Source organism: Notothenia rossii (assembly GCF_949606895.1).
Source record: "Notothenia rossii genome assembly, chromosome: 6".
NCBI classification, from domain to species: domain Eukaryota; kingdom Metazoa; phylum Chordata; class Actinopteri; order Perciformes; family Nototheniidae; genus Notothenia; species Notothenia rossii.
In genome coordinates, this window is record NC_136909.1 from 22,077,631 (window position 1) to 22,104,177 (window position 26,547).

Genomic DNA, 26,547 nt, shown 5'->3' on the forward strand with positions numbered 1-26,547 from the left:
CAACAACAACTTGTTGGTACTCAAACTTGGTAGGAGGATTTACTCCAGGTTGAACTTTTTTAACCCTGAACAGGTACTAAGGAGATTAAACCACAAAACCTCCCGCCTCAGTGTATCTCTCCATCAGAAGACAGGAAAAAGAAGAACAGGGAACCTGAACACTTCAATAAAAAAGTAAGAATTGGGCTAAAATGATAACAGATGTGAGGAAGCAGCTGTGGTCCCTGGCCCGCATGGCCCTGCTCGCTGTGGGGTGTGTGCTGACCTGCATCGGGGCCTACCTAATGCCCCTGCAGATCGAGTACAAGTACACCGTGAGGGTCATTCTTGCCTACATCATGATTTTGTTTGGAATCCTAGCTGTGCTCATCGGAGTCTTCTGGAGCATCTGCCACAGCATGAAGAGCAAGATTTACCAGAGAGGAGGACATGAACAGCACATGGAGGTCTACACTATCCAGAGGTGAGACTCCTATCCTGCAGCTTCAGACACACAACAACAAAAAATGTCAATGGCCTATTTACTTTCAATGAAATTACAGAGCAACAAAGCGGCCTTTATGGAAAAAGAAATATCTTAAAACATTCAAATTCATTTGAGAAAAATGGCAGCCTTTAGTCTTAATATTTTGGCTACTGAATGTACATTTATTTACATTTCATTCCTATCCTGTCAATGGAAAAACATCTCAAGGATTTGGTGATTTTTAATGTTTGTGATGAAATGTACCCTTTTCAGATTAAAATATTTGTCTAACTTCTTAAGAATAACAAGCTAGTTAAGAAGTTGTAACACAGCTGAACAAAAAAAGGGCAATATTTGTATGATACTTCACTGTAGACAAAACAAGCCAACCAATAGTTTAAAAAGTAAATCCCAACATTTTATAATTATGTACTGCATAAGACATAGACCTTTGAAGGCACAATGAGTAGATTTTACGAAGGTAAACCCTCAAGTAAACCCAATTGTAAAATATTCACAGTAAGTGTTAAAAAACACATCAAAAGTAAAGTCACTCTTCCATTCCAGTAGACTGCATTGTTTTACACTATATAAATGTTTGCTTTTTGTCAATACTAATAACATTTCTTACATACTGTTTGTTGATTATGTGTCCCAAATATCCTTTTAACTATCATTATATATTTATAGTGTGTTTTATATTACATCTGGCCAGATGAAACAGATCAAATGTATCCTGCTACTCTAAATTCACTGTTTTGTCTTTTGACTGCTATTCAATGAGCTTTCAAATGTATTATTAAAACCAAACTTCAATAATGCCGCTGATGTCTTATACGTGTTTCCCCCTGTAGACCAAGTTCCTTCCCTCCATCCTACGAGGAGTCCCAGGGCAGCCAGGAGGGTCCTGACTCAGCGCCGGAGTTTGTTGTTGTGGTTGACGGGGTGGAGGTGTTGATGAGCCTCGCCCCCCCTCTGTACAGCCAGGACAGCTCGGACCCTCCAGACTGCAGGTGGAGCAGGGAGCTGCCTCCTCCATACAGTCAGGTGGAACGTACTCAGCAGGGGGAGGGGGGCGCAGGGGGGCAAAGGGAGGCCGTGGCAGAGCACTGAAGGGAAGAAATGTTTTAATCTAACTGGCTGGGAGAAATTCAGGAATGGAGATAGACATTATTTCCTGATTGGGACGAGAGAGAACGTTCTAGAAGAAACTCAGAGACATGTTGATACCACCTTTGGGCCATCAGTCTACGCCCAACTTCTGAAGTCTGTGCTGACCCTACACAGAGTTGCAGGCCTGTTTCTGCAGAGCACTAACAGGTGATTCTGTTTCGAGTCTCTGGTTTCCTAAAGTAAGGGTGAGCTGCACATTTCCTAAAGTAAGGGTGAGCTGCACATTGGAGTTGCTGCTTGGTGGTGTGAAAAATAACCGAGAACAGTATTTATGCAGTTGGACCCATGGATGTCTGAATTGACAAACAGCACTGACTTTTACCTGCACTGTAGCTTACATTTGTATACTTTTAAATGATTACAAGGATAATACAACTGTTTGTATAGGACTGAAGGAAGCTGAGGACTGCTTGTATAAAATATATTTGTTTCTCAATATATCGCCAACCTATGTTAGACTTATTTTTTATAATATATATAAATAATGATAATTTATTCTCCCCTTCCTCAAGACAATTTTTAATTAATAATTGTTCATAAAGAATCATTTAAAAGTAAATGTTGTCACCAGTCTGCCTGATATAATGTCAATGTAAATCAAAGTTAAATCTACAATAAATTGTATATTCTTGGCTGGAACAGAAAACATGAAGAGTTTCATTCCCATCACTACACGTCAGGGACAGACAACCGGTTTGCAAATATAAAACAGGAGTTTTCCCACAGACGTGTGAAACAAACAAGACTTTTCAGTCTGTGCAGAATGTGTGTGTGTGGTAAATGTGCTTGACTTTGATATTTTCAAAGAAACAGTTTTAATAGATTGCAGGTTCTCTCTAAAGCACCACCTGTACCTTAGTTGAAAAGTTCAGCGTAGTAAAGATAACATGTTCTGCACATTCACAGCTTGTTCATGTTCATGCATACTATAAAGAAAAGGGGGGGTTGTTGGCAGCATTTCAATTGCCACGTACTTTAAAGGACTGTATCCATGTAATCATGCCCCTGCCAATTACAGACTAGTTTCTAACACATTCCAGCGACAGCGTAACGTCTTCATAGTGACACATTCAAAGGTGATGAACTGGCATCGATCCTCAGGAATAATCCTGACAATATAAAACTGTTGGATGGGGCAATAAGCTGTAATGGCTGACTGAGTGAACGTTTCCTTGCGGATATCCACTGGCATATCCTCGACCCATAATGACGGCAATCAGTGTGTTTATGAGTTCCTGCTCTCTGCGTCTCATTCAGGCCATTTAAAGATCAGCCCTCTTAATTTCTTATCTCAACACAACACGTTCACACTCGGCTCAAAAGCAGGTGCTGTGTTCGACAAAGAAAAGCTTCCTTCTCCTCAATGACGTTCAATTACCGCATGATATACCAGCAAAACATGGTGCTTATGAAGACTATGCTTAGTTAAAATCCCAAAAGGCATCATATCTCACACTGATTTATTTGTCACCATTAAACCTGTCCGATTCATTTAAAAAAAGATGCATGCTACACACAAAAAAATGTATTTGGATTAAAAAAGAAAGAATTTATATATTCAAATATGGTTATACAGCATTCCCAAAAGGCATAAACTGATACATTTAAAATAATGCCAGATTAGCAAAAGTATTTAAAATATGTATTTTCATTGCCTCTGGGCTCACTTGGTTATCTTACATTTTGAATAGTCTAACATCCTCCCTCTTCTTCATCAAGCAAGATATGCATTCACGTTATTTTATATCAAACATAAACTAATTGCAAATCAATTCACTGATATATTAGGTTTTATGCTTGACATGTTTTATTTTACACTTAGACAAGTGATTATTTCTGCATGAAATGGTTAAAGGAAATTACATAATATGACAGGACAGGTATACAAGCTAAATGACAAGTGAACACGGCACTTTTATACAAAAACAGCATGGTGAATTTAAAAAATGATCTAAGGCTGCCCTTAGCCAAGAAGTCTTTTCAACTGCAAGTTACAAACATTAACAGTAAGTCTGCACAATCATAAAGGTTTTCTGTTTGCTAATTTTCATTATTTATTCATGGCAATAATGAAAGAACCTCCCTGGTTTAGACTGGTGTTTTCTATGTCTGACATATGTTAGTGGTCTATGAACAATTGAGAAAACATTGTGCTTTTTTAGCAAAACAACCCCATCAAGTTTTAAAGAATACAAATGACTATGAAGCTAGACAAAAAGGAATTTTCAAAATGGCAGAGGGTACAAGAAAATGTGTTATGTCTGTGTGAGCAGTTAGTTGTGTGCGTGCATGTGATTGTGAGTTTTCCTGGTTGCTCATGTGATGACGTTAGGACCACGGCGCCCGGTCCTCTCATGGACGTTGGAGATCTTCAGAGCGATGGCGATGAGAGGACCGAGCACCACCTGCAGAGAGGAACATATCAGAATACATGTTTAACAATGATAATTAGACTTTTTATGAAGTGTCACTGTTGTTTTGTTTACTGCTTCTGTGAATAGGCTGTATTGTGTTGCACCTTTAACTAATTTTGTAATAATAAAGGCATTTTTGATTTATTTTAAATGTGTTCAATCGCAGAAATCACCACATGTTGTATGATATCAATTGACATTCCAACTCCTTTATAATCCAAAAAGATATCAAAGAAATCCCAAGCACAGCAAATTAAACAAATAACTATGAGGCTATGGCTATAGGAGCATTGATCTTACACCAATTCACAGTAGTGAATAACTAAATACACAACCTCAACCTCATCTTTCTTTCATTGTGCATTACATCTCATATATGGCAGATATCATGTGAGTTTTGGTTTAAAAACATGATGCAGAAGGAATGATAGCTAAACAGATTACAGAGCAGATAACAGAGTTTGACTTTGAACTTCTAAAAAGACAAACCGATTCAACATGCGCTTCCAGATAATTTCACAGAGCCTAGTTCCGTATGTTAACCAGATGTTATTACTTTCATTAATCATGTACAATGTGAACACATATGCAATAAAGAAATAAGATATGAGGACATGTTTCATGACAGGTGTAACATCTTGGCGATGTGCAGCTTAATATCTTGAAACATTTAAAACACGTCTTTAAATGACTTGCTGCACGTCACCAAAATTGCTCAAAACTTGTATGACATGACTCAGGAGTTTTCCGTTTTTTTAACCTTTCATCGCACAGGGTTGTGTTTTTGTATCAATAGTAATGACTCGTGTCATGTCTTTTGATTTATGTGCATCAGGTAAAAGGGCAGAATGATTAAACATTGCGTTTATGATCCAATTACAGATTGTTCAAGGGTTAAGTGTAGGTCACAGAATAGGCACAAGGAAAATATTATGACAGTGCCAAAGCAACAGCACAGTTTATTTGACTCAAATATGTAAACTAAACTCATTCAGGTATTTCTATGTTATCAATAGATGGTGCATGCCTCATGGATGGATCCTGAAGTTCTAAGTTGGAAAACATTGATATATACATTTTTTATTCAAGTTGTCTATATATCAAAGAGAATAATAGGATGTCCCATGTGTTTTAAGTTATTGTACTTAAATAAAGATTAAATAATAGCTTGCACCAACTGCTATTGCGTGAATGTAGTCTTTTGAATTGTAGATGTTGGAAAGAATTGCACAAAATGGAGGAGGGGTTTAATCTCAGTTAGCAGACAGTGTTTGGTAAAGCTGTGAGGTTAGGTGGTCAATTCTAAATGAGGCAGTCTAGACATCATGACTGCACCTTTACAACCCCTGGGTATGGTTAAAGTACAACAACTATCCCAACATTCATAACCACACAAAAAGCTAGTGTTCCTAATCTCTCCAAAGTCTACAGGTCAATTAGCTTCAACAGTGTCACATGAAGCTGCATGGCACATGATCACGAGATGCATTTCAGTGTTTTCTGCTTGGTGTTCAATGTGATCAAAACTCAACAGATCAGAATTCCCCTTTAACTCATGTGGCTGCTGGGGAGGTGAATACAAAACAAAAGAAGATATGAGGAAAATGTATAGCATGAAAGAAAGAAAGGCAACAAAGTTCTTAAATTATGCCAGCTCAGAAGCCTGTCTCATTTTTAAATGTAGGCTTAATAGTGCCTTTATGCTGCAAACGGCTGACAGCGCTATTAAACATTTGTATGCACAATCATGACTATCCTGTCATACTTATGTCCGATATAAGTCAATAAAATGGTATATCTGAATGAAAAATGGCAAGAGTCATTTTGGGAGGAGGATTTAGGGTCATATTGTTGTCCTTCTACCTGTGTCTCTCTGTTGTGTCTCTCAGGGTCTCTCTCGAAGCTCTCTGCATAGATGCGGACGGTGGCCCCCGTCCCTCCACCGCTCCCACTCATCCGAAACACCAGGCGGGAAGCATCCGTGAAGACGATCCTTAAGCCCTAGAATCAGAAAAAAATATGTTTACAATTTCCAAAGTTATGTTTTTTGTAATTAAGTGACTTACTTACTTTTCTTAGACCACATGTGTCAAACTCAAGCCCCGGGGGCCAAATCAGGCCCCTGGTGGATTTAATTTCGGCCCACAGGATAATGTTTAATTACTATTAGAATTAGAATTGACCACCGGTATATTGCACGCACACCTTCCTCAGCTCAGAGCCTGACCTCAAACATTGATGAACTTGCACCCATGACGAGATGCCAAGTATCTGGCTTGAACTAGCATCACAGCAGCACACTGAGTTTAAATGGATGTTTCCTTCTGCACTTTTTCTCTTTTCGACAACAGGGCATGTTTGTTTTTTTCTTTGAGTGAAAGAGTTTTTTTGAAGCTGTTGTTAGCCTGTGAAAAAATGTAATCATAAGAAATAATTCCGGAAAAGCTGCAGATAGAGACATAAGAAATGAATGCAACTGATTATTTAATGTTTAATGTTGTTTTTATAGGCAATAATTTAAGCTTTGTTAGTTCCAGGTTTAATATGTGCAAAAAGTTAATTTCAATAAGTTTTGCAATAAACATTGAATCAGTCCGGCCCACTGTGTATTTGAGTTTGACACCCCTGTATCAGACCAATGACCAACACAATTAAAAAATGTTGTTAAAAGGTCCCCTATTATACTGTTTTTCATCAAAATATAATAGGTCTCAGATATATACAAAACATGTCTCTGAAGTGTTTGGCTTGAAATACCAAAAAGATCGTGCATTGCAACATCCCATAATCCCCCCTGTTTCAGCCCTGCTCTAGGAGGAGATTCAGGTGATAAGGGGGATGTCGCTATGACATCATAAAGTGGCTAAAATCTGATCAGCTCATTTTCAGACAGGTTTTTATATAAATGGATCAGGACAAAAAGTGAGATCATATTTTTTTCTGAAACTTTCAGAATCTCTTTACACAGAGAGGACACATGTTTCTGTTTAAAAGACATGAAAAAGCGGATTTTGCATAATAGGTGATGACCTTTAAACTCAATAATTGCTGTAACAAATAACAATTAAGAACAACCTCTACCAAAGTATTCAGTGCTTGTTACATCTGCTTGATAAATTGTCAACATGATTTATAGATTCATAAAATAACCCTTTTGGCATCGCATACCAAACGTAATGTACAACTTTACTCTACTAAAATAAAAACCCTGATGAGCTGCATCAAACCATATCAATCATTTGAGTGTCAGACTATCACATATTAAAAGTGTAAATACTCCAGTATTATAGGGAACCTAAATATAGTTTTTTTTCTCCAGTCATGCAAATTGTGAATACAGGCATTATAGAACATTAATGGTTAAGTCAGAAAAACTGCTTTTTAAGGTGCAGTAGCTACAAACACCCACTAGATGTCATCGTGTGATTTGTTCTAAATGTGCTCAACTTGGATTCCTTTACAGGAACATGCTAGTATTGTAAAGTTATGTGAGGTCATAACCACTTCAGTACTTCAGTGTTGGCTACATGAACTTGAAAGTGTTAACAGTTCTCTTTAGCATTTCAATTGAACCTCAACATTCTCAGGAAAAACAGGATATTGATGCATTGGGGTAACCAACGACAACTGTTGCTGGCTGACATAAGGAAGATAAGACTCTCTGACTAATGGATCTGTGATGACTTATCCGTCCTAAATTCCACAGTGCCTCTTCCCTTATTCCATTAGAAGCTCAGGGGAGAGACAGCAGCATAGATAGGCTTAATGTGCGAATAGTTTCCATAAAACAAACCCTCGACACTACAGGATCCTCAGTTGATAGTTATCTAAAGTAGTGCGGTCATTCATTTTCATCATGGCTAAAAAAAAGTATACCATGTCTTGTTATTGACAAATGATGCATAGTTTATTTTAAATGTACAACAGAAGTTTTGTACTATTATAGGAGTTAAAACATTCTGGTGCACTGTCCAAGTATGACTGTGACCTTATCCTAGTACCTCTCCAAACTGTGACCCAGCTCGTAGTCTATGGACAGAGATAATACAAGTAGAGTAAACCCCTCACCCCTCTCCTAATCTGAGTTTGGCTCGGGAGTGTCAGAACATGTCAGAGTCGGGGTGAGGAGCGAGTGATAATGAAAGATGTCCGTCCGCCTGTCTGTCTGTCTTTCTATTTGTGAGTGTCAGCTCATCTCTAACAATAGAGGAGCAGTTATCAGGAGTCTGACTAATGCCTGTTAGAAACAATGTGAGATACAAAGTTCAGAGGCCCTCAGTGGAGCGTGTACCAGCCGCTGTACCTGAAACAAATATGAACCAACACATAAAATAAGGCACTACGTTTTTGTTTCACTGGAGGTTGTGGATCATTTCCTCCTTGGCAATAATTCAGCTATGTAGAGGCAACACATTAACTCAATGAAGGTCAAAATTGAGTAATGTCCTGATCTTTTGACATCTATTAGTTACTAATTAGGAAGCCATTGAAATACAATATTCTGGGTCGAATAGTCATACATTTGGCAAGGGACTGGTATCTGCTGTATGTTCCCAGGTTCATATGTTACCTAGCTAAATATGATCTAAATGTGGAACATTAAGGACCTTTTATAATGTTATGTTCTCAGCTATGTTTTTACCCTAGGTCAAATGTTTAATGTAACTTTGTCTTGGTAAATATGTTGAAACCACCCATTACATCTTAACTGATGTTATGCTCCTTAAAACCTACATCATCAAATTTGAGGGAAAGACTGTTTTCTGGAATCTCCAACTTGTCTGTGTGTCTGTCTAGCTGTCTGTTCGATGTGTAAGATATATATGAAACAATGTAGAATCAATTCAGTACTCGACTACAAAAGGCTGCCATGCCACTGCTGTGTAAATCCCCCATGCTTCATCTTTTCGTATTTTCGTTTGTGTGTATGTGTGTTTGTGTGGGTGTGTGTGTGTCAACTCTCCCCTCCTTCAAACACACTTGCAGGGGAGACACTGCGAGTGAGACGACAGCTGATATAATTCTGTCCAGAGAGGAATGTGTGCTGTAATAACACACACTGGGGCGACTGGGATGCTGAGGGTTTACCACTGAGGTTAAATCGCATTTTTGGGTGACTGAGTAACTAGCTGTGGAGCTCATGTAACCATGGTAACACAGAGAAGTATTTCCAGTGGGACAGTTAAGACACATAAGGTTAAGTTATCAGACAAATTGCAGGCACAACCTTGACAAAAGTGTGAACATGTGAAGGCCATGCAAGTGTATGGTCGACACCTATGTACAGGGACAACTGGAATGACGGACAGTACTCACACCAGAGTTTACAGTGTGTGTGTGTGCGCACGTGTGTGTGTGTGTGTGTGTGTGGGTGTGTGTGTGTGTGTGTGTGTGTGTGTGTGTGTGTGTGTGTGTGTGTGTGTGTGTGTGTGTGTGTGTGTGTGTGTGTGTGTGTGTGTGTGTGTGTGTGTGTGTCTGTGTGTGTGTGTGTGTGTGTGTGTGTGTGTGTGTGTGTGTGTGTGTGTGTGTGTGTGTGTGCGTGTGTGTGTGTGTGTGTGTGTGTGTGTGTGTGTGTGTGTGTGTGTGTGTGTGTGTATATGTTGTAAAAGGTGGGGTGCAGGCTAAGAAGGGTTGACGCCAGGAAGCTTGGAATGAGTCCACACATTTCTGGACAGAACAGAGGGAGTCAGCTGGGTAAACTTCACAGAGAATGAGGGAGGGAGGGAGAAGACCGGGAGGGTATACTGACCGAGGGACTTGTGTGTGTGTGTGTGTGTGTGTTGTGTGTTGTGTGCGTGTGTGTGTGTGTGTGTGTGCGTGCGTGCGTGCGTGCGTGCGTGCGTGCGTGCGTGCGTAAGGATATGTCCTGTATGTAATGTGTCTGTGTATGCATTTGTTTATGGTTCGAACAGACAGTTAGACTATCATGTCCAAACATGGAACCTCTCTAATGAGATGACATTGAAGCTGAGTGGGTGGTCTTGCTGGCAGATGAGAGAGTGCATACGTTTAAAGAGACAACAGAGAAGACAACAGAGAAGGTGTTGGTGTGAGTGTGTGTGTGTGTGTGTGTGTGTGTGTGTGTGTGTGTGTGTGTGTGTGTGTGTGTGTGTGTGTGTGTGTGTGTGTGTGTGTGTGTGTGTGTGTGTGTGTGTGTGTGTGTGTGTGTGTGTGTGTGTGTGTGTGTGTGTGTGTGTGTGTGTGTGTGTGGGTGTGTGTGTGTGTGTGCGTGTTAAAGGTGGCTTCAGTTAGACCTGACTTGAACCCCACGTTTTTCATTTTCCAGTTAGCTATGACCTAAATTGCTTCAGCTCTTAAGTAACTGAGAGAAATCCAAGAACATAACATGATCACATGAGCAACATGAACTAAATCTTAACCAGATGATAAAATGGACTGGTTTGAATGTATGGCTTCATCATGTCTCATAATATGATACAGCACCACACTGCTATCCTCTTCTTCGAATCTTAACAATTCAATAAAAACAACAATCTACAGTATTATTGTTTTGTGTATTGAAATAGCAATGTAACACATTTGTTCCAGGTATAGCCTCTTTTACGGTGTTAGTGGGAGGATTAGGGAAATACGACTAATTTTCAACTCCTTTAATTTCTTAGCATTTTCTATATCCTATATACCACATTTTGTTTTTGTTTTCCTTGTTGTACTCTTAGCTCAGACTGACCTGGTTCCGAGCCACGTTTCCGTCCACGGGGTCGATGTATTCAAAGTTGTCGGCCCTCTCCACGCTGTAGACGTGGTCTCCCACAGCAAACTTCTGGCTGGTGAATGCTTTGTCTGACATTACTGACTCCAGGTCCCTCATCAAGTAAAAGGCTGCGCGTGGTTCCAGGCCTTCATAGTCAAACCTGAAAAGCACCAAAGCATAAATGCTCAGAAACATTGGCCACACAGAAGATTGGCATTAGAAAAGCATTAAGGGGAAAAGCTTTGAGGGAAATCATTTACTTGGGAGAAATATTTTAATAGCAATGTTTTGCCTAAGATTTGTCAGGGTGATTGGTGGATTTTCCTCAGAATGATCAAAGATGATTGTGCTTTAGGGTTCTCTTTTGAAGGATATGGTACTTGGCCTGGCCTGGTTGGCCTCTCCATCTACAAGTTGTGGGAAAATCTACATGAAATTAGGAAAGATCTCTGTGGGAACATGAAATGCTGCAGCAACTGTCAGTGGGAACATTGACTGCAGCAACTATCTGTGCCTCTCACAAGGGAGAGGTTAAAATAAGAACAAGTGACGACCAGTGAGGAGGCCTGGAGGAGAAATGGATGAAGGTGAAGCCCTGGGAGACATATCTGGCTTTGGTAGGGATCCTAGGAATTCAAACTTTTGGGAAAAGGGAAGTCAATCCCGGTGCTGGTTGAAATTCAATCATTATTCAATCCAGAAAAAGTAGCTTCAAGATTGAAACATGTGTACACCAATTAAGAGATAAATGATTAACCAAATGAACCTGAATGAAGAAGTCACAGCTTTAGTTCAAAGATTATTTTGCAGATTACCTGCAGAAGTAGTTACGTCCAAATTTGGCCCAGTGTTCTTTGACGATCTGCTCAACACTTTGTTTCCTGGCGGCCATGATGGACAGCCACATCAACACCGACCACAGTCCATCTTTCTCACGAATGTGGTCTGAACCTGGAGGAGAAAGAAAACAAGTGGCACATGATGTAATTGTTAGTGGGCTTTGGAGGTTCTGTCAGGTGGCCTGTATATGTGTTATTGTCTGCAAGATAACGTAAAGCGTATGTAAGTGTCAAAGAAAGAACAAACAACTGGAAGAGTAAAGTTTCTTCAAAAGGCTGGTCAAGAGAAATATTCCACTAATTACTGAGCCATATTTAAAAATGCTGTTTTAAAAAAAAAGATGGTGTTGTTCTAATGATGATGAAACACAACTTAAATCTAAGTATACAACTCCACTCTATGTAACAGAAGTTCAAGGAGAGTGCTCGGTCTTGGAGACGAACCAAACATCCCCACACAAATATTGTCTGCTGCTCCCCACCCTGAAATACACATCACACACACACACACACACACACACACACACACACACACACACACACACACACACACACACACACACACACACACACACACACACACACACACACACACACACACACACACACACACACACACACACACACACACACACACACACACACACACACACACACACACACACACACACACACACACACACACACACACACACACACACTAGTTCACACCCTTGATCCGCCACCTTCACTGGGGAGCTGTTTGTCTGTTTTGGAAAACAGCTGACCAGTAAAGTTATCTGTAAGCGGGCACATGTCTCCCTACCAGAGTTTGGAGCAGGAAATTCACTTTGCTGTTTATTTGATATAGACAAGCATGAAGGTATATTTATTATTTTCCATTCTGTTTTATTGCATACACCTTTCTTTGCTTTATCTGCTACACTGAACACTAATAACAAGAAGCATACTTCTAAGATCTGTGTCCGGCTCTACGGCTGTTAGGAAACTGACAGTTGTCATTATTTAATCCCCGTCTTACTGTCTGTCTCCCTGTGTCTCACTCTCAGACACAGAGAGAGACACAGTGGAACTGAAATATGTATTATGCCACCAAACCAAATTCAGACCTCCAACTACAGTGTGAAATAAAACATAAGTATACCCCTTTTCTCTATCCTGCTAACTATGCTTTGATTGTGAAAAAAAGGAGGTTACTGATGTCGAAGCTATGGATATCCCATTTGTTTTAGGGGGACCGGTTTGCTTTAAAAAAAAAAAATATGTAATACACAACTATTATTTGTTTGCCTACATACTTTCTTGACCCTTTTAGCTTTTTGCCTATTCATTTTCTTCCTCACCAGAGCCCAAATTTTTCTTGGGAGAATGCAAATGACTCTTTTTTTCAGACAGCATGTTGTGAGCAATAACTTTAAAGTTCTGACAATGGCCTTATCAATCTGCAAACCAGTGAAATACAATCAAAGTAACAATAGAACAACTACATAAAGTGTTACAGAACTGGTTAAATCTTCACTTGCAATAGTTAAGGCTGTGCTGGACAGAATATGTGTATGAGAGGTAGTAAGAGCAGGAGTGGAGTAGAGCTCTGATGATTTACTGCTCTGGGCTCTCGCTGAGCTTTTATCCTTACATGGGTAGACAACGAGTAAGCTCTCGCAGTCCTCTGTTCTCTCGCATGTCTGCTCTCTTTATTTCTCTCCACCATGTCAATACTTCTCATGTTTAAACTCTCCCAACTCCTTCTTTACTACAAGCTTCTCTTCTCTCTTCTTTTCATACCTACTTTTATGTTTCTTCTCACGTAGAGCTTAAGATAACATCTTCAACTAAACCAAGAAAAATTGAATGAGAGGGATAAAACTCAAATTTAAATCAGCTTTAGAAGGATGTAGGGAGAAAGTGAAACAAGGGCAGTGGAAAATAAAATGTGGAAAGGATGTAGAGGGAGGGCAAAAGCAGATGTGTGTGCATTTTTTGTGCTTGCATATTGTTTATATTTTCTGACCACGTATGTGTGTATCTGCGTTTGCATTCACAGACAACATTGCCACTGGAGGCCTGTCTCCATGTTGCAGTGATTCAGGGAGCCCTGTCTCCTTTTATAGCAGAAGAATGGAGATTATTTACACATGCAGTCAGGGTCACAGCCCTCACATCTATTATACAAGTCTGACTGGATCCACTGCTAACAACTCTGGACATGAAACAGGCAGGGAAATGCTGATTTCCTAAACAATTAGATCCTTTTTCAGAATCAAGTTTATTGCCAAGTACGTGGCAAAAAACACAAGTAGTCAAAGGATGATAACGGTTTATTTTAAAAGCCTAGGTTAGTCAAATTAAGGTTAGTATCTGACTACTTCTACAATTTCAATTGAATTTACAGAGTTTTACTGGACACTTTTGTATTTGTCAGCAGCAGCTGGCCAGCGCAGTCCTGGCCTTGTTTGCAGGCCCCTCAACAACAGTTGCTGCTGAGAGGAGGGTATTTCCGTGTCACCCACCCACTCATATTTCCCAAGCTTGTCAATAGATTAACATCAGTTTCCTTCTCTTCACACGGTAAAAGGCTGCTTCTGCTGTGTATCTGTATTCATCCGATTTCTGTATTGATGACATTGAGTATGGTGAGTGAAGTAGTTTGGATTGTGTGCTGTAGCATGACAGATAGTACCTGTCCCAAAGCTCTCCTCCCCGCAGAGGGAACAACGCCCAGTATCCATCAGGTTCCCAAAGTACCTCCAGCCTGTGGGAGTCTCATACAGCGCCAGTTTCATGGCTTTGGCTACCCTGCAAACAAACAGAGACACAAAGAGAAACAAAGCTATTACTCTATGCTCACAAGAATACAAAGCATTTATCTCTCTCTAATATGTCCCGCCAGCCTTTCTCAGTTATGATATAGAGATAAACTTACAAACCATGATCTGACCTTTGAAATAAAGCAAACCAAATGTTGTATGACAAGCCTCATCTGCCAGCAGCTCATCCAATAACTTAATAAGGCAAAGGCAGCGAGAAGAAAGTGAGTTAACCTTTTAGCTGATGTTTGCTTTGAATCCGAGCCATGAAGGAGTGTGTGTGTGTGTGTGTGTGCGTGTGCGTGTGCGTGTGTGTGTGTGTGTGTGTGTGTGTGTGTGTGTGTTTGTGTGTGTGTGTCTGTGTGTGTGTGTTTGTGTGCGTGTGTGTGTGTGTGTGTGTGTGTGTGTGTGTGTGTGTGTGTGTGTGTGTGTGTGTGTGTGTGTGTGTGTGTGTGTGTGTGTGTGTGTGTGCTTGTGTATGTTTAAGTCCTAGGGAGGGACAAAGATGAAGACAGTACAATATGTGGAAGGAGAGGTGAGTGCAAAGAAACAGACTAGAGGGGAAAAGGGCAAAAAAAAAGACTAATACAACTTCTTTTTTTTAAATGAGCAGAAAAGTAACTGGCTTTATACAATGGAATTATTAGTAACATGATATAATATATTTTAGAATAGGGTTGACACACGTCGACAAAACCTAAAATAAAATAACATGAGAATACATTTGCCTCAATTCAAATCAAACAGATCAGAGTACTTATACATGCGACCACCCCGTCTTCTAGCTAGCATCAACTAAAATGCTATTCATGGGGTTTTCTGTCCATATTGTAAACTAACTATCATTATAATTATGGCAATTTACATTCAGTCATAACATATCACTCAGCCACTTGCACTGGTTTCTTAAGGTTTCTTAAGGTCGTGTCCTAACGATTTACATTCTACAGTTACACGCACAAAGTGTACACTGTGGATTTTCGAATGCTGCCAGGCCAGGTTTTTTGAGGAGCAGTATCTTTGAAGGTGCCATAATCAACATTTTAACAACAATGGAGACTAGTATGTAAGAGAAGTCACTTGTAGTGTTGAACCCACGGACCATTATCACTCCTATCTGCCTCTCCCTCAGCTCTACAGAGCATTTCAGCAACCCCTCTTGAATAATGTTTTATGAAGTTACCACCCCGAAGCCTGCTTGCAGAGATATTTAGTTTCTAACGGCGAAACAGTGTCCTTCTCATTCCAAACATTTCACTCCTCAACCACACCTCCTCAGTAACCACTGCAACATGTAAACACAACTCCCAGGGCTACGAAATGCCGAAATAAATATTAAATTCAATAGACAATTGTTGTTCCTTCAGAAATAAACATGCACTGTCAAACTCATAAGCTTATACTGTGGGATGCTGTTACAATATATGAGGATGATGGTAGATTTCAGAGTTTTAAGGTGGTCGTACAAATCCACCCAATCATCATGCACATAAATAAACTTCACAGTGCCCAGCACAGTTGTTTACATGAGGATGGGATAATTTACCAAAAAGAGTAACTAGCTTTATTCCCCTCTGGGGAAGCCAGAGCTGGAACGGAAAGCCTGGCATTCCTAAATGAAAACAGAAACTCTGGCCTTCTGACGAGCCTTTGACTTGTCAAACGGCACGTACGCAGCCAACATAAGCACGACCCCTAGCAGCGCTATTTTTGTTGAAAATAGTGCAAAATAGTTTTGCCCAAGTTTGATAATTGCCCAGGTGGGCCTTACCTGGACAACAGCATCACCACTGGGGTGGAAAGCCCACTCATACTCAGACATAGCCTTGATGTACAGACACACACTCAGGGAAACAGGCCCATCAACAATCCCTTTTCATTCTCATTTAGATTCATTAGTAAAAGCTTCTTGAAGTCAAACAATACATGGAACTATCATCATAATCAAACCATGGCTCGGTTGATGCTGCTTCTCTCTGGCAGATGAGTATTTCTGAAGACACAATAAGGAAGTTTCTGTTCAGGGCTGCTATCCCCCTTGTTTAGGCGTGACCACTTTACTGTAAGGCTTTATCAATGTCCATTATTATACACTAGAAACAGGCAGACTTAGCATACAGAGTCAATGTGTGCTCAAGTTACTTAATCATGCAGCTTGAAGGCAGAAAAATAAATATTTTATTGATTTTTTTTAATATGTTTTTGTTCTGAATATAAGGATTGACTATGTTTGGAAGCTGGACTATGCCTGCAGGATAATTCTGTTGTCAGACTTCAAAGAAGTCAGTAGCCACACATTTCATTGATAGATCAGAATAACTTATATAGGCATGTAAGTTTGAGTGTGTGGTAGAATAAATATCAATATCATTGTAATCGTGATTAAAAGTGTCAGTTCATTTTGATAGATTTTAAGTAATTTTTAGAATAGGCTTTCAAAAAGAAAATGGTTTCATAAAATGATGAACTGTTCCAGCAGTGCAATACAGTTTATATTGAATACACATACATATTGTAAGATGGCTGGTGCATCCAAACTAAAAAATACCCATCCTGTCTGTAGTTGAAATTCAATTGAACAGAGGCAGAAAAGGTCTATCATTATAATCCTTTGACCCCTTAAGGTAAAAAGCAGTCAGATATTTTATAACAACGCTCAGCTTCCCTCCAACTCACTCACTCTCTGGGCTCCCAGGATTATAAACACAAAAACGGATCCACACACTTACAGTATGGCTTCACTGTCAATAAACACACACGTTGAAGCAATGCCTAGCTCGTTTTCTCTCTAACTCGATCTTTGTATCTCTCTCATGCATCAAGAAATATTAAGCAGTAATGTGAAGTATGAAAATCTCTACATCTGTGGACTGAAATACTGACAGCTTTCGGCCTTGACTCGATATTTCACCAAACATAGCGTCCAGCGGCCTCTCTCCTCACAGCTTCTTTTGAAGAGCGCTCATCCCGGAATTACCAGCTTAAGAATGGTATTCAGACAAAAAGCCTAGCATGCTGGGGCTTTACTTGGTCTTGAAATGTCCTTCTTGACCTTAGCTAGAACCCCTATCTCGACAACGCAGAAATGTAAAACACTAAAGATGTTGCCTCGGTGGCCAACTCGGTAAATTCCTTCAAAATGAAGAATGCAAATTAAAGTTGAGATGATTTCTGTAAATGGTCAAAGCTGTTACCTACACTGTTTTTTGGGATTAGTATCAAAATACTTTTGAGACATAATTTCAAAACGGTTTTCTGGAATTTTCCAAAACTGTGTCAAAATATATATTTATCACAATAACTTAGTCAGACTGAGAAGTGTGCTTGCTGGGTCAATGTTTGATTTGGCTAGATTCTGCACATTGCTCTATATCAAAATACTTGTGTATAATACCACATTTAAGCCTGATGACAGCATTTCACATATTTCTCTAGTAGGTTTTATTAGCATTTCTTTGTTCTTTTTCACAGCTCCACAAATGTACTAAGTCTTGGAAACTTTACATGGTAAAACACAGTCCTACCAAATTGGTCTGATATGGTCTGCTGTAAAAGTGAAAATGCCTATAATCCATCCCAAAGTACACTATAACAATTCAATCCAAAACAGCAGTATCAGTCAGGTTATATTTCTTTAAGGAGGTTTAGGTCTCGAAAAGGTAAAACTAATACACAAATAGGCTTACAAAATAATGCAAGTATGTATTTATTGTCAAATAAACTACTAGGCTATGACAGACGGACTGCACACCTTCGACCCCACAGGTTGTCATGATGAGTGCATGACAATTTAGCAAGCACAGAAGTTTAAAAAAAGCTAAAAACAATGGACACTCGGTTGAATGCAGAAGGCAGAATGCGAAAACCAAACCGACTGAAAACAGTCATCCAGTTTGAAGGGACTTTAAATGACACAATGGATGAGTAGGGGGGTATCTGTAGTTCACTTATTCTGATGGGGCTGTGGACCAATTGGGCCACGGGTCTATAATAGGGCAATTACTTCATGTTGCAAGCTTCAAAATCTGTGCCAATCGTTTGTGTTTATTCTTTTTTTTTGCTATTTTTCCAGCAAAACATTATGAAAACATGATACAAATACCACAATACTCAAGGGGTGCGTAGGATTCAAATGAATCCACAAAAAGCACAGCCTGTGGTAGTAGCACTTAAAATGGCTTAAGCATTGGCAGCTGTAAGACAATATAATATTTTGATTGCCTTGGTCATCCTAACAACTAAAAAATGAATGAAGAAAAAATAAAGAACCAATTTGAGCCACAACATCTAAAGGAGACATATAATACTCTTTTTTAGGTTTATACCTGTATTTCAGGTTTCTAATACATCATATAAACTAATTGTGGTTTTAAAAATATACATACATTTGTCATCTTGTCTGAATATACCTGTAGATACCTGTCTCTCCAGTTCTAGAAAAGGCTCAGTCTGCTCTGATTGGCTTGCGAGAATAATTTCAAAAGGTATTTCTGTAGTTTCTTGAAATACTTAGAAGAGGGGTGCCATATTTAAATGCTCATGCATGCATTGTAGAAAGGGAACCAAGTCTGAATAGCTCGTTCAATCCCATAATTTCCGAGGGAGGTAGCCCACAAAAACAGACAGGATTGGGTTTTTTTCAGTTTTTGTTTGGTAGACACTACAGACATCTATGTGCACATTGCACCACCACAAGTTATTTTTGTCATGACATGTCCTCTTTAGCATGTAACCCTTCTACTTCCCTGTGCTAATCAGATATTCGGTACAATAACTGGGACCTCACCCTGGCTAACAAGAGGGTCAGCCTCTCTTCTCCTTACATCCTCTAGAACGGTTAAAGGAGAGGCAGATGTTTCCTTTACCAATATTTCCCTCCCACTCTCTCTTCCACCGTCCCCTCCTTCTATTCATCAGCCTTATTTGTAATATGTGAGAGAAACACATACAGTACATAAAAGCAGACAGAAAGGACCTCTCCGACACATTTGACACCTGTAACTCATGTAAATCTGAACTCAAACACATTCTCTCTGTCGTTTTACCTTACTCCCCTCTGAATACACACAACTACATACACTATATACACCGTCGCATTTATCAAGGCTTTAATAACACAGTTTGCTCGACTATGCATAAACAGACAGCAGGGAGGGTTGCTCAGTCTAAACACTCACGCAGACACACACACAGGCCCTAACTCCCCTAAAAAGGCCTACACTTGGGCTGAGTCCAGGGTCCAAGAATATACTACTCTGTACTTCAACACTGCAGATATCTCTATTTCCCATCCAGAGAGAGAAGCGTTACATTCAGGGAATTAGGTAGGGGATATGAAGCTGAACAAAGTAACCCTGTCCTGCAACAATGTCACTAAGTGTTCATTGGAATGACACTCTAGGTGCTTTGCATTCCCAAGAGTGCGCCAGTGAAATATGGTTTGACAGAGACAATGTATTTCTGACCAAGTTTTTCAGAGAGCCCAGAGCATGATATTGTCTGTGGTTTAGCTATTATCTGTAATCATTTTGTAAAGAGTCATTTCCATTTCTCAGGAGATCTTACAACTAAGTTTCAAGGAAATTAAATGAATGCTATCATTAATACAAAACACCAAATATTGAGACAATAGACAATAGACTGTGTGTGTGCTTCAGGCAAAGAGGAGTCTGAAGCGTTTGTATGTGTATGTGTACATGCGTGCGAGTCTCTACTCTAAAATGATAACCAGTAATCCAGTGATGTAACACTCACATATCTAAGCAGGATCTCTCTCTTGTAGCTGTGAAACCCAGAGAGACCATGATTGGCAGTGAGGTCACTTCCTTGATGTCTGATAGTGCTGACATACCAATTCATGCACTCGCACTCTCACACACAAACACACATATGTCAACCTATGAATCCTGTACACAACTCTTATGGCGAGCAATGTGTTGGCTATACCAATACTGAAAAATATGTGATGCTCTTTTTATGCATCAAACAGCCATGATGTGGAAGTGAATGTTTCAGATCCATCAGTCAATGTTGACATTTTAGTTATTTAACCATGAGGCCTCCCTCTTTGGGATTCTTAAAAAAGACCATATGACAGACTCCAATGCCCGTCTGTCTTCCAGGGATCAAGGATACTGTGATGAATGAGCTGACAGCTACACATTTTTGCTACAGTTGTCTCTGGGATTAAAGTGTACAAAAACGTACATCTGAAATATTTTATACATTAACGTTTTAGTGGCATTAACCAAACCATATCGTTAACCTAACCATAGCTACCTCTATTAATTTAAATATATGTTTATAAATAAAAAATGAAGCAAGTAAAGTACTGAACATCTTTTTTTACTAGGACAATACATTTGGTTTTGGTAAAGTCAGTGAATTATTACATATATGAATAGGACTGATGGTCATTTATGGAGAAAAAAAAAAATCTATCTTCAATACTAACTAGAGTAGATTTGTTCTGGTTCACTCTTGTACTGAATGACACACTTCTATGGGGCGGCGTTACGTTCATTGTGTGTCACTGCTGGGATCCCTCCTACTGGAACAATGTTAATGAGGGTGACTTTAGCAATGATCACATCCTTTCACTCAGCACCCGTCGGTAACAGACAATATTTATAGGTGGTGAGAAAATGTGTGTGAGGGGGTCGTGTGTGTATGTGACCTCACAGTCTTATTCATAGAGGGTGAGTCTTAATCTGAAAGTGTGGCCCCTCTCCAGAGATTGGGCTGCTTGAGGAGTTTTTCTAGAGAGATCGAGGTGATGTGACGGAATGCAAAAACATAAGCTGCAGCGTCCCAGGATGTGTCAACATGAGGAAATGTCCCTATGGTGTGGTTCCTCTAATTTAAGGCATTTGATTGATGCGGTAGTTTTACTTGTTGGCACTGCTGTGTTTGTAACTTTAGAGATATATTTTTGTTCATTGTTTCTGATGCGATTGTAGTGCATGAAGCTGATCTGGTAAGTGATCTTGGCTGAATTTAAATTGTTGTTTTATGTCTCTGTCGTCTTTGACTCTGATAAAAAAAAAAAAACAGCAGCATAGAAACCTTGGTCAGTTTGCCCTATAAAGGGCTGTATATCAATCTCCAGTCCCTCTTCCCCTTGAACCCCTCAGATTGACTCCTGAGAGTGTGTGCAAGTGTGTGTTGTACCTGTCGAGGGCGGTGCTGGTGGCCATACTCCTGGCAAAGCCCTTGACTCCTAGCTGTCTGAAGTAAGGGATGGAGGACAGGTTGGCAGCCATGATGGCCACAGAGTCCGACGGGTTCACAAAGAAGCCGTTTTCTCCCAGGATCATATACCGGTCCTGAAAGCAGCACAATATGGTACAATGTGAGATCAGTCATACATTTCGAATTGAAATCGGACTAAACCTACTAATAACTTGCTCCTCGGTGCCACAGACTTCCAATGTTCCCCAAATGATTAAACATATAATATATCAAATTCAGCAGAACGTTTGGGTTGACATAAAAGCAGTAAGTCACAAGGTTCTTTTTGCCAACAATCAAAATGTCCTTTTAGAGTTTGTGTATAATATTGGTTACAGTATTATTAAACAGCGACCGATCCTTGTGGGAGAAACAGAGCAGATATGACACAATTCTCTTGACTAATTTACTCTGCAAAGTGTGTGTGTGTGTGTGTGTGTATGTGTGTGTGTGTGTGTGTGTGTGTGTGTGTGTGTGTGTGTGTGTGTGTGTGTGTGTGTGTGTGTGTGTGTGTGTGTGTGTGTGTGTGTGTGTGTGTGTGTGTGTGTGTGTGTGTGTGTGTGTGTGTTAGAAATGACTATTGGATGACATTGTGGAAAAAGTGAGCTGCTTGTTGGATCATCATGGATACAGTATTATTCAGCCCCCATTGCTTGTCTTCCTGTTATCAATGAGCAAAAACAAATACAAAATAAATAATTCGCTCTCTTGTATCTATGGGTGGAGCTTAACTTCATTAATTCAGTCTTAATCGGTGAAAACAAATCTGAACATTAGTGACCTAAACCAGGATATGCAACGGCATGTAAGGTCATTTATTTAGCACAAATCAATTAATATTTTTAAACAAAGCTAAACCACCAAATATTATCAACGTTTTCCAAACTCCACATAGAGTAACAAAAGGGTATTGCTTTATGGCTTGAGGCATATTTACCACCCTTATCACACTTTTTCATAAAAAGAGAATACAAGTGGATTCAACAAATGCTTATCATCAGATGTCTTACCCCATCTGCGTCAAATGCAGCTCCAAAGCCCAAGTCCCCTCCTTTCATGGCTTCTACCAGAGAGGTGGCGTAAATCAGGCTGGGCTCCGGGGGTCGGCCCCCAAAGTCCTCCAGAGGGACACAGTTGACAGCAGAGTTAGCCGGAGCTCCCAACTCTTCACACAGGATCCTACGTATATAAGGGCCCATCACTAGAACAATACATCAGGGGAGGCGAGGAGAAAAGACAGCAACAGTTTATTCTTCAATAACATTGAAACACTAAAGGGGTTACATACGGTAGATGATGAACTGTCTCACCTCCGTTCATGGCATCTATGTGTATCTTGAGCTGATCTGGTCCTGTGAGAAGACTTTTAATGGCACTGAAGTCAAAGATGTTTCTCAGCAGCTGTAGATACACCTCAACTGAGTCAACAATCTCCACTAGAGACACAGAGAAGAGATCATTTGTCAAGTTGTTTTGGTTGTATGCATTTGTGCCTTAAAGAAAGAATAAAGGAGTGAATAAGGGTTGTACCTCTGAATGGTTTGAACTTGTTCTCCAGGTCAAATTCTTGCCTTCCCAGCCTGGACAGATCAATGTGGAGGTCAGGGCAGATGGCATACTCCTCAAGTGTCCGGCTCACCTGGCAGATCCTCTCCATAACTGTGTCCGTAGACGGGCCTGCCCAAGAAAGAAAGACTTACATTCATATGACTTTCAATGGCATTCATTTCGGTCATGATTTCAAACCACTACATTTGACTCGTACATTCTCCATTGGAAGAAGCTATGGGAAAAATCATTAAACAAGCAGTCCTCACCTCCATTTGCCACATTAAACTTGATTCCAAAGTCTCCACTGGGGCCTCCAGGGTTGTGGCTAGCTGTGAGGATGATCCCACCGATGGCCTTGATCTTCCTGATGATGCAGGAAACAGCGGGGGTGGACAGGAGGCCGTTGTGGCCGATAACCAGACGACCAATCTGCAAAGCACAGATTATAAAGAGAAGCAAAGTCAGATGTCACCTAATGTAATGCTTTCTGGGGATCATTCTGTTTTGTGGCTGCCTCAAATGTTTCATAAATGCTGGTTAATATGTTTGGAAAATTGCCCATCTATGGTGGAATTTATTTTCCTGCACTGACCTGAAAAAGTTCAAGAGCCAATCTGTCCAACTAGAACTAAAGGCAACCATGGCCCAAAGCATCTCGTCATTCAGGTGACTGAATGACAGCCAGCTTTAAAAAAGCAAAATGATCTGCCCCAAGAGGGTTCCAAAATAACAGAGCTGCCCTCTTTATTTATAATTTGTATGCTACATTTAAAGTGGCAATACCACCAGCATCCCATAATTCCCCTGCATAACAGCTATTCTAAATAAAAGTGTCCTCACTGCAGAGGAATTTATTCTCCTTACGTCAGTGGATCCTCCTAACATCCGGCAAGTTGTATTTGTAAAGAAAAGTGAGGGACAACCCGAAGAAATGTACTCTTCAGAACATATTTAGCCTGTTCTGTGTAATGATTTAAGAACATAAATGATAAATGTTCTTATTGCTCACCATGTTTGATATTATTCAATAACTAGTGGTAGAAACATAGTCCATAGTGTGTGGGTTATCTGCAACTGATGCTACTAACTTGACTTTTGGTTCAATGCCATATAAAGGGGATCCCCAAAAGCATAACGTTTGGCCCTGGAGAGAAGGAAGAGCGAGAGACGGGGAACATACGTCGGCAGGAAAACTGAGCAGGATGGATGGAAGTGCTGATAAGGCCGACATCTAGGGACATTTGGCCGGGACAGCAGAAAAAACAGACTGATCTTGAAAAACACATTATATTCTCTTCAGATTTTCCTTTGAAACTCATCCAAACCAATCACAGAGATCTCCGAGCTAGCATTTTAAATGAGCTGTGGGAACTTTCCTCACTCTGTCTTCCTATTTTCATTTATTTGTTGACAATAAACACATATTTGGGATGGGTTTGCATGTGTTAATATCACACATTATTACTTTAACCTAACCTAAAGCTTTCAAGTGTGTACAAGAAGTAGTGGCATGAGCTGATCAGTCATAATTGAAATTCTGGACAAATGTTGACCAATGCAATGCAGTGTCTTCATATGTAATACATTTGGACAAGTCCTTCTCACTATGTTTTTAGGAAGTTGTGTAAAAACAATCTAGTCGAAGTTAGGTCACCTTATCGCTGTTCTTGCTTAGACTTTGGCAGTGCTTCCCTTATTTAAAATTCAATGTTAAGGTGCATATGAGTTGTTAGCAAATCATAAGTATTGATTTTCACTTCTCAGACTTTTATTATCATAGTTTTAAAGACCTGAAGCTTTACCGTATAGTGCAGTAAAGATGAGAAATATATATTTTTTTTTGAAGATAACATTTAGTTTTGATTTACATTTACTACACAGGTAGTCATAATACTACCCTTGGGTTAAACACTGTACAACTTTTAAATCATTAATGGCAAGTTTATTTATCCATGTTCTTAGTTACAGTTCTTAGTTCTTAGTGTACTCAAATCCCATTTGGATTTAACTTGCTGATAACTGATTATTTGTTTTATTGTCATACATTTTTACTGACTTGAAAAGTGAAAATAGCCTTCACTCCAATATATGTATTTAACACTTAAATAAATATCATTGAAACGATGATCTTGTGCATAGTAAGAAGTGTTTCCACAACCCAAGTTGACAAAATGCAACACATGTTATCCAGTCTCAGCGGGCCTATGGCAGTCCCCCTCCCTGCTTACCCCGTTGGCAGCTGCCATCTGCACGATCACCTCGGTGGCAGCCCGGCTGAAGTAGCGGCCGTCGCTGCCCACCACCATGGTGCAGCCCTGCCGGTCCCGCAGGTCGATGGAGGACAGCAAGCTCTGGATGTAGTTCTGCAGGTAGTTCTTCTTCCCCTCGAACACGGCTGTCTTCCTCCGCAGCCCGTTGGTACCGGGCCGCTGGTCCTCGAAGGGGGCGGTTTGGACCGTCACAACCGGGATGGGACTCGTCTCCATCCTCCACCAGATGGGAGGACGTGGATCAAATAATCTGAAGTTGGTTATTGAAGTTTGCTTCTGGTGATATTCGACCACTGAGTAAAAGTGGTCTTAGTTTGGAGAATAAACAGCACTTGGAGGGTCCTGTCAGGCTGAAGGTGCAGTATCCCAACCGAGGAGGGCTTGACAGTAGGCTAATCCCGCACAGGGATGGCAGGAAACAGCCAGCCAGCAAAATGTACTCACCTCGGCGACTTCTGTTGTAGCCTACAGAGCTACACCCCTCAGCACTGGACTGAACGTCCACCACTCTCCTCTGCTGTCAGACCTCCCTCTTTTCCTAATAAGCCTGAACAACTGACTAAAGAAAAAAAAAAGCAGGGAGGGCCAGAACCTTAAGGCCCACAATCAGCTGAGCCGCATGGACCAAAATAGACATTTGACTGATGGCAGAGGGGAATTGTGTTGGAACCGGTCTGCAACCGGACACTGTTTGTGTCTGTGCTGTCCACACTGCCCGGTTTAAAGGCATATAAACCTGGCAGGCACATATAGGACTTTATAAGTAGTCTATAGCATGACAACGCAATGAGCAAACCTGTACTTACTGATAGTAAAGTTTTTAATTGTCACTGAAATTGTATTTGTTTCACATCTCCATCTCTACTGAAGTTTATCTCCGTATCGTTTTAGTAGGCATATTCTTTTTAAATACAAAAGTGTAATCTGTGACATTGCATGTATTAGTTTGCAATCCCTTTACACGTCTGGGTTAGGCCATCACTGTGTTGAAGCCAACATCTGGTAAACAGTGCCACCTTGTGACAGAAAGGAAGAAATAAAGTTCTCTTAAACATTCAAAAATATTTTCCTTCCACAGCAAA

General features: G+C 40.1%; 2 protein-coding genes across 2 annotated transcripts; one reads left to right on the forward strand and one right to left on the reverse strand.

Moving 5' to 3' along the window:
• On the forward strand, positions 1-3,857 carry LOC307043370 (transmembrane protein 252-like). The gene is made up of 2 exons (XM_079687758.1): positions 1-463; positions 1,321-3,857. The coding sequence occupies exons 1-2, from the start codon at positions 192-194 to the stop codon at positions 1,577-1,579; spliced, it is 531 nt and encodes a 176-aa protein (XP_079543884.1). The 5' UTR covers positions 1-191; the 3' UTR covers positions 1,580-3,857.
• Positions 3,429-26,480, reverse strand: pgm5 (phosphoglucomutase 5). The gene is made up of 11 exons (XM_079687757.1): positions 25,424-26,480; positions 23,462-23,624; positions 23,175-23,321; positions 22,955-23,080; positions 22,655-22,845; positions 21,585-21,739; positions 14,288-14,403; positions 11,584-11,719; positions 10,745-10,928; positions 5,917-6,054; positions 3,429-4,044 (listed from the first exon to the last, which is right to left on the reverse strand). The coding sequence occupies exons 1-11, from the start codon at positions 25,679-25,681 to the stop codon at positions 3,955-3,957; spliced, it is 1,704 nt and encodes a 567-aa protein (XP_079543883.1). The 5' UTR covers positions 25,682-26,480; the 3' UTR covers positions 3,429-3,954.
• Between the last annotated feature and the right edge of the window lie 67 nt (positions 26,481-26,547).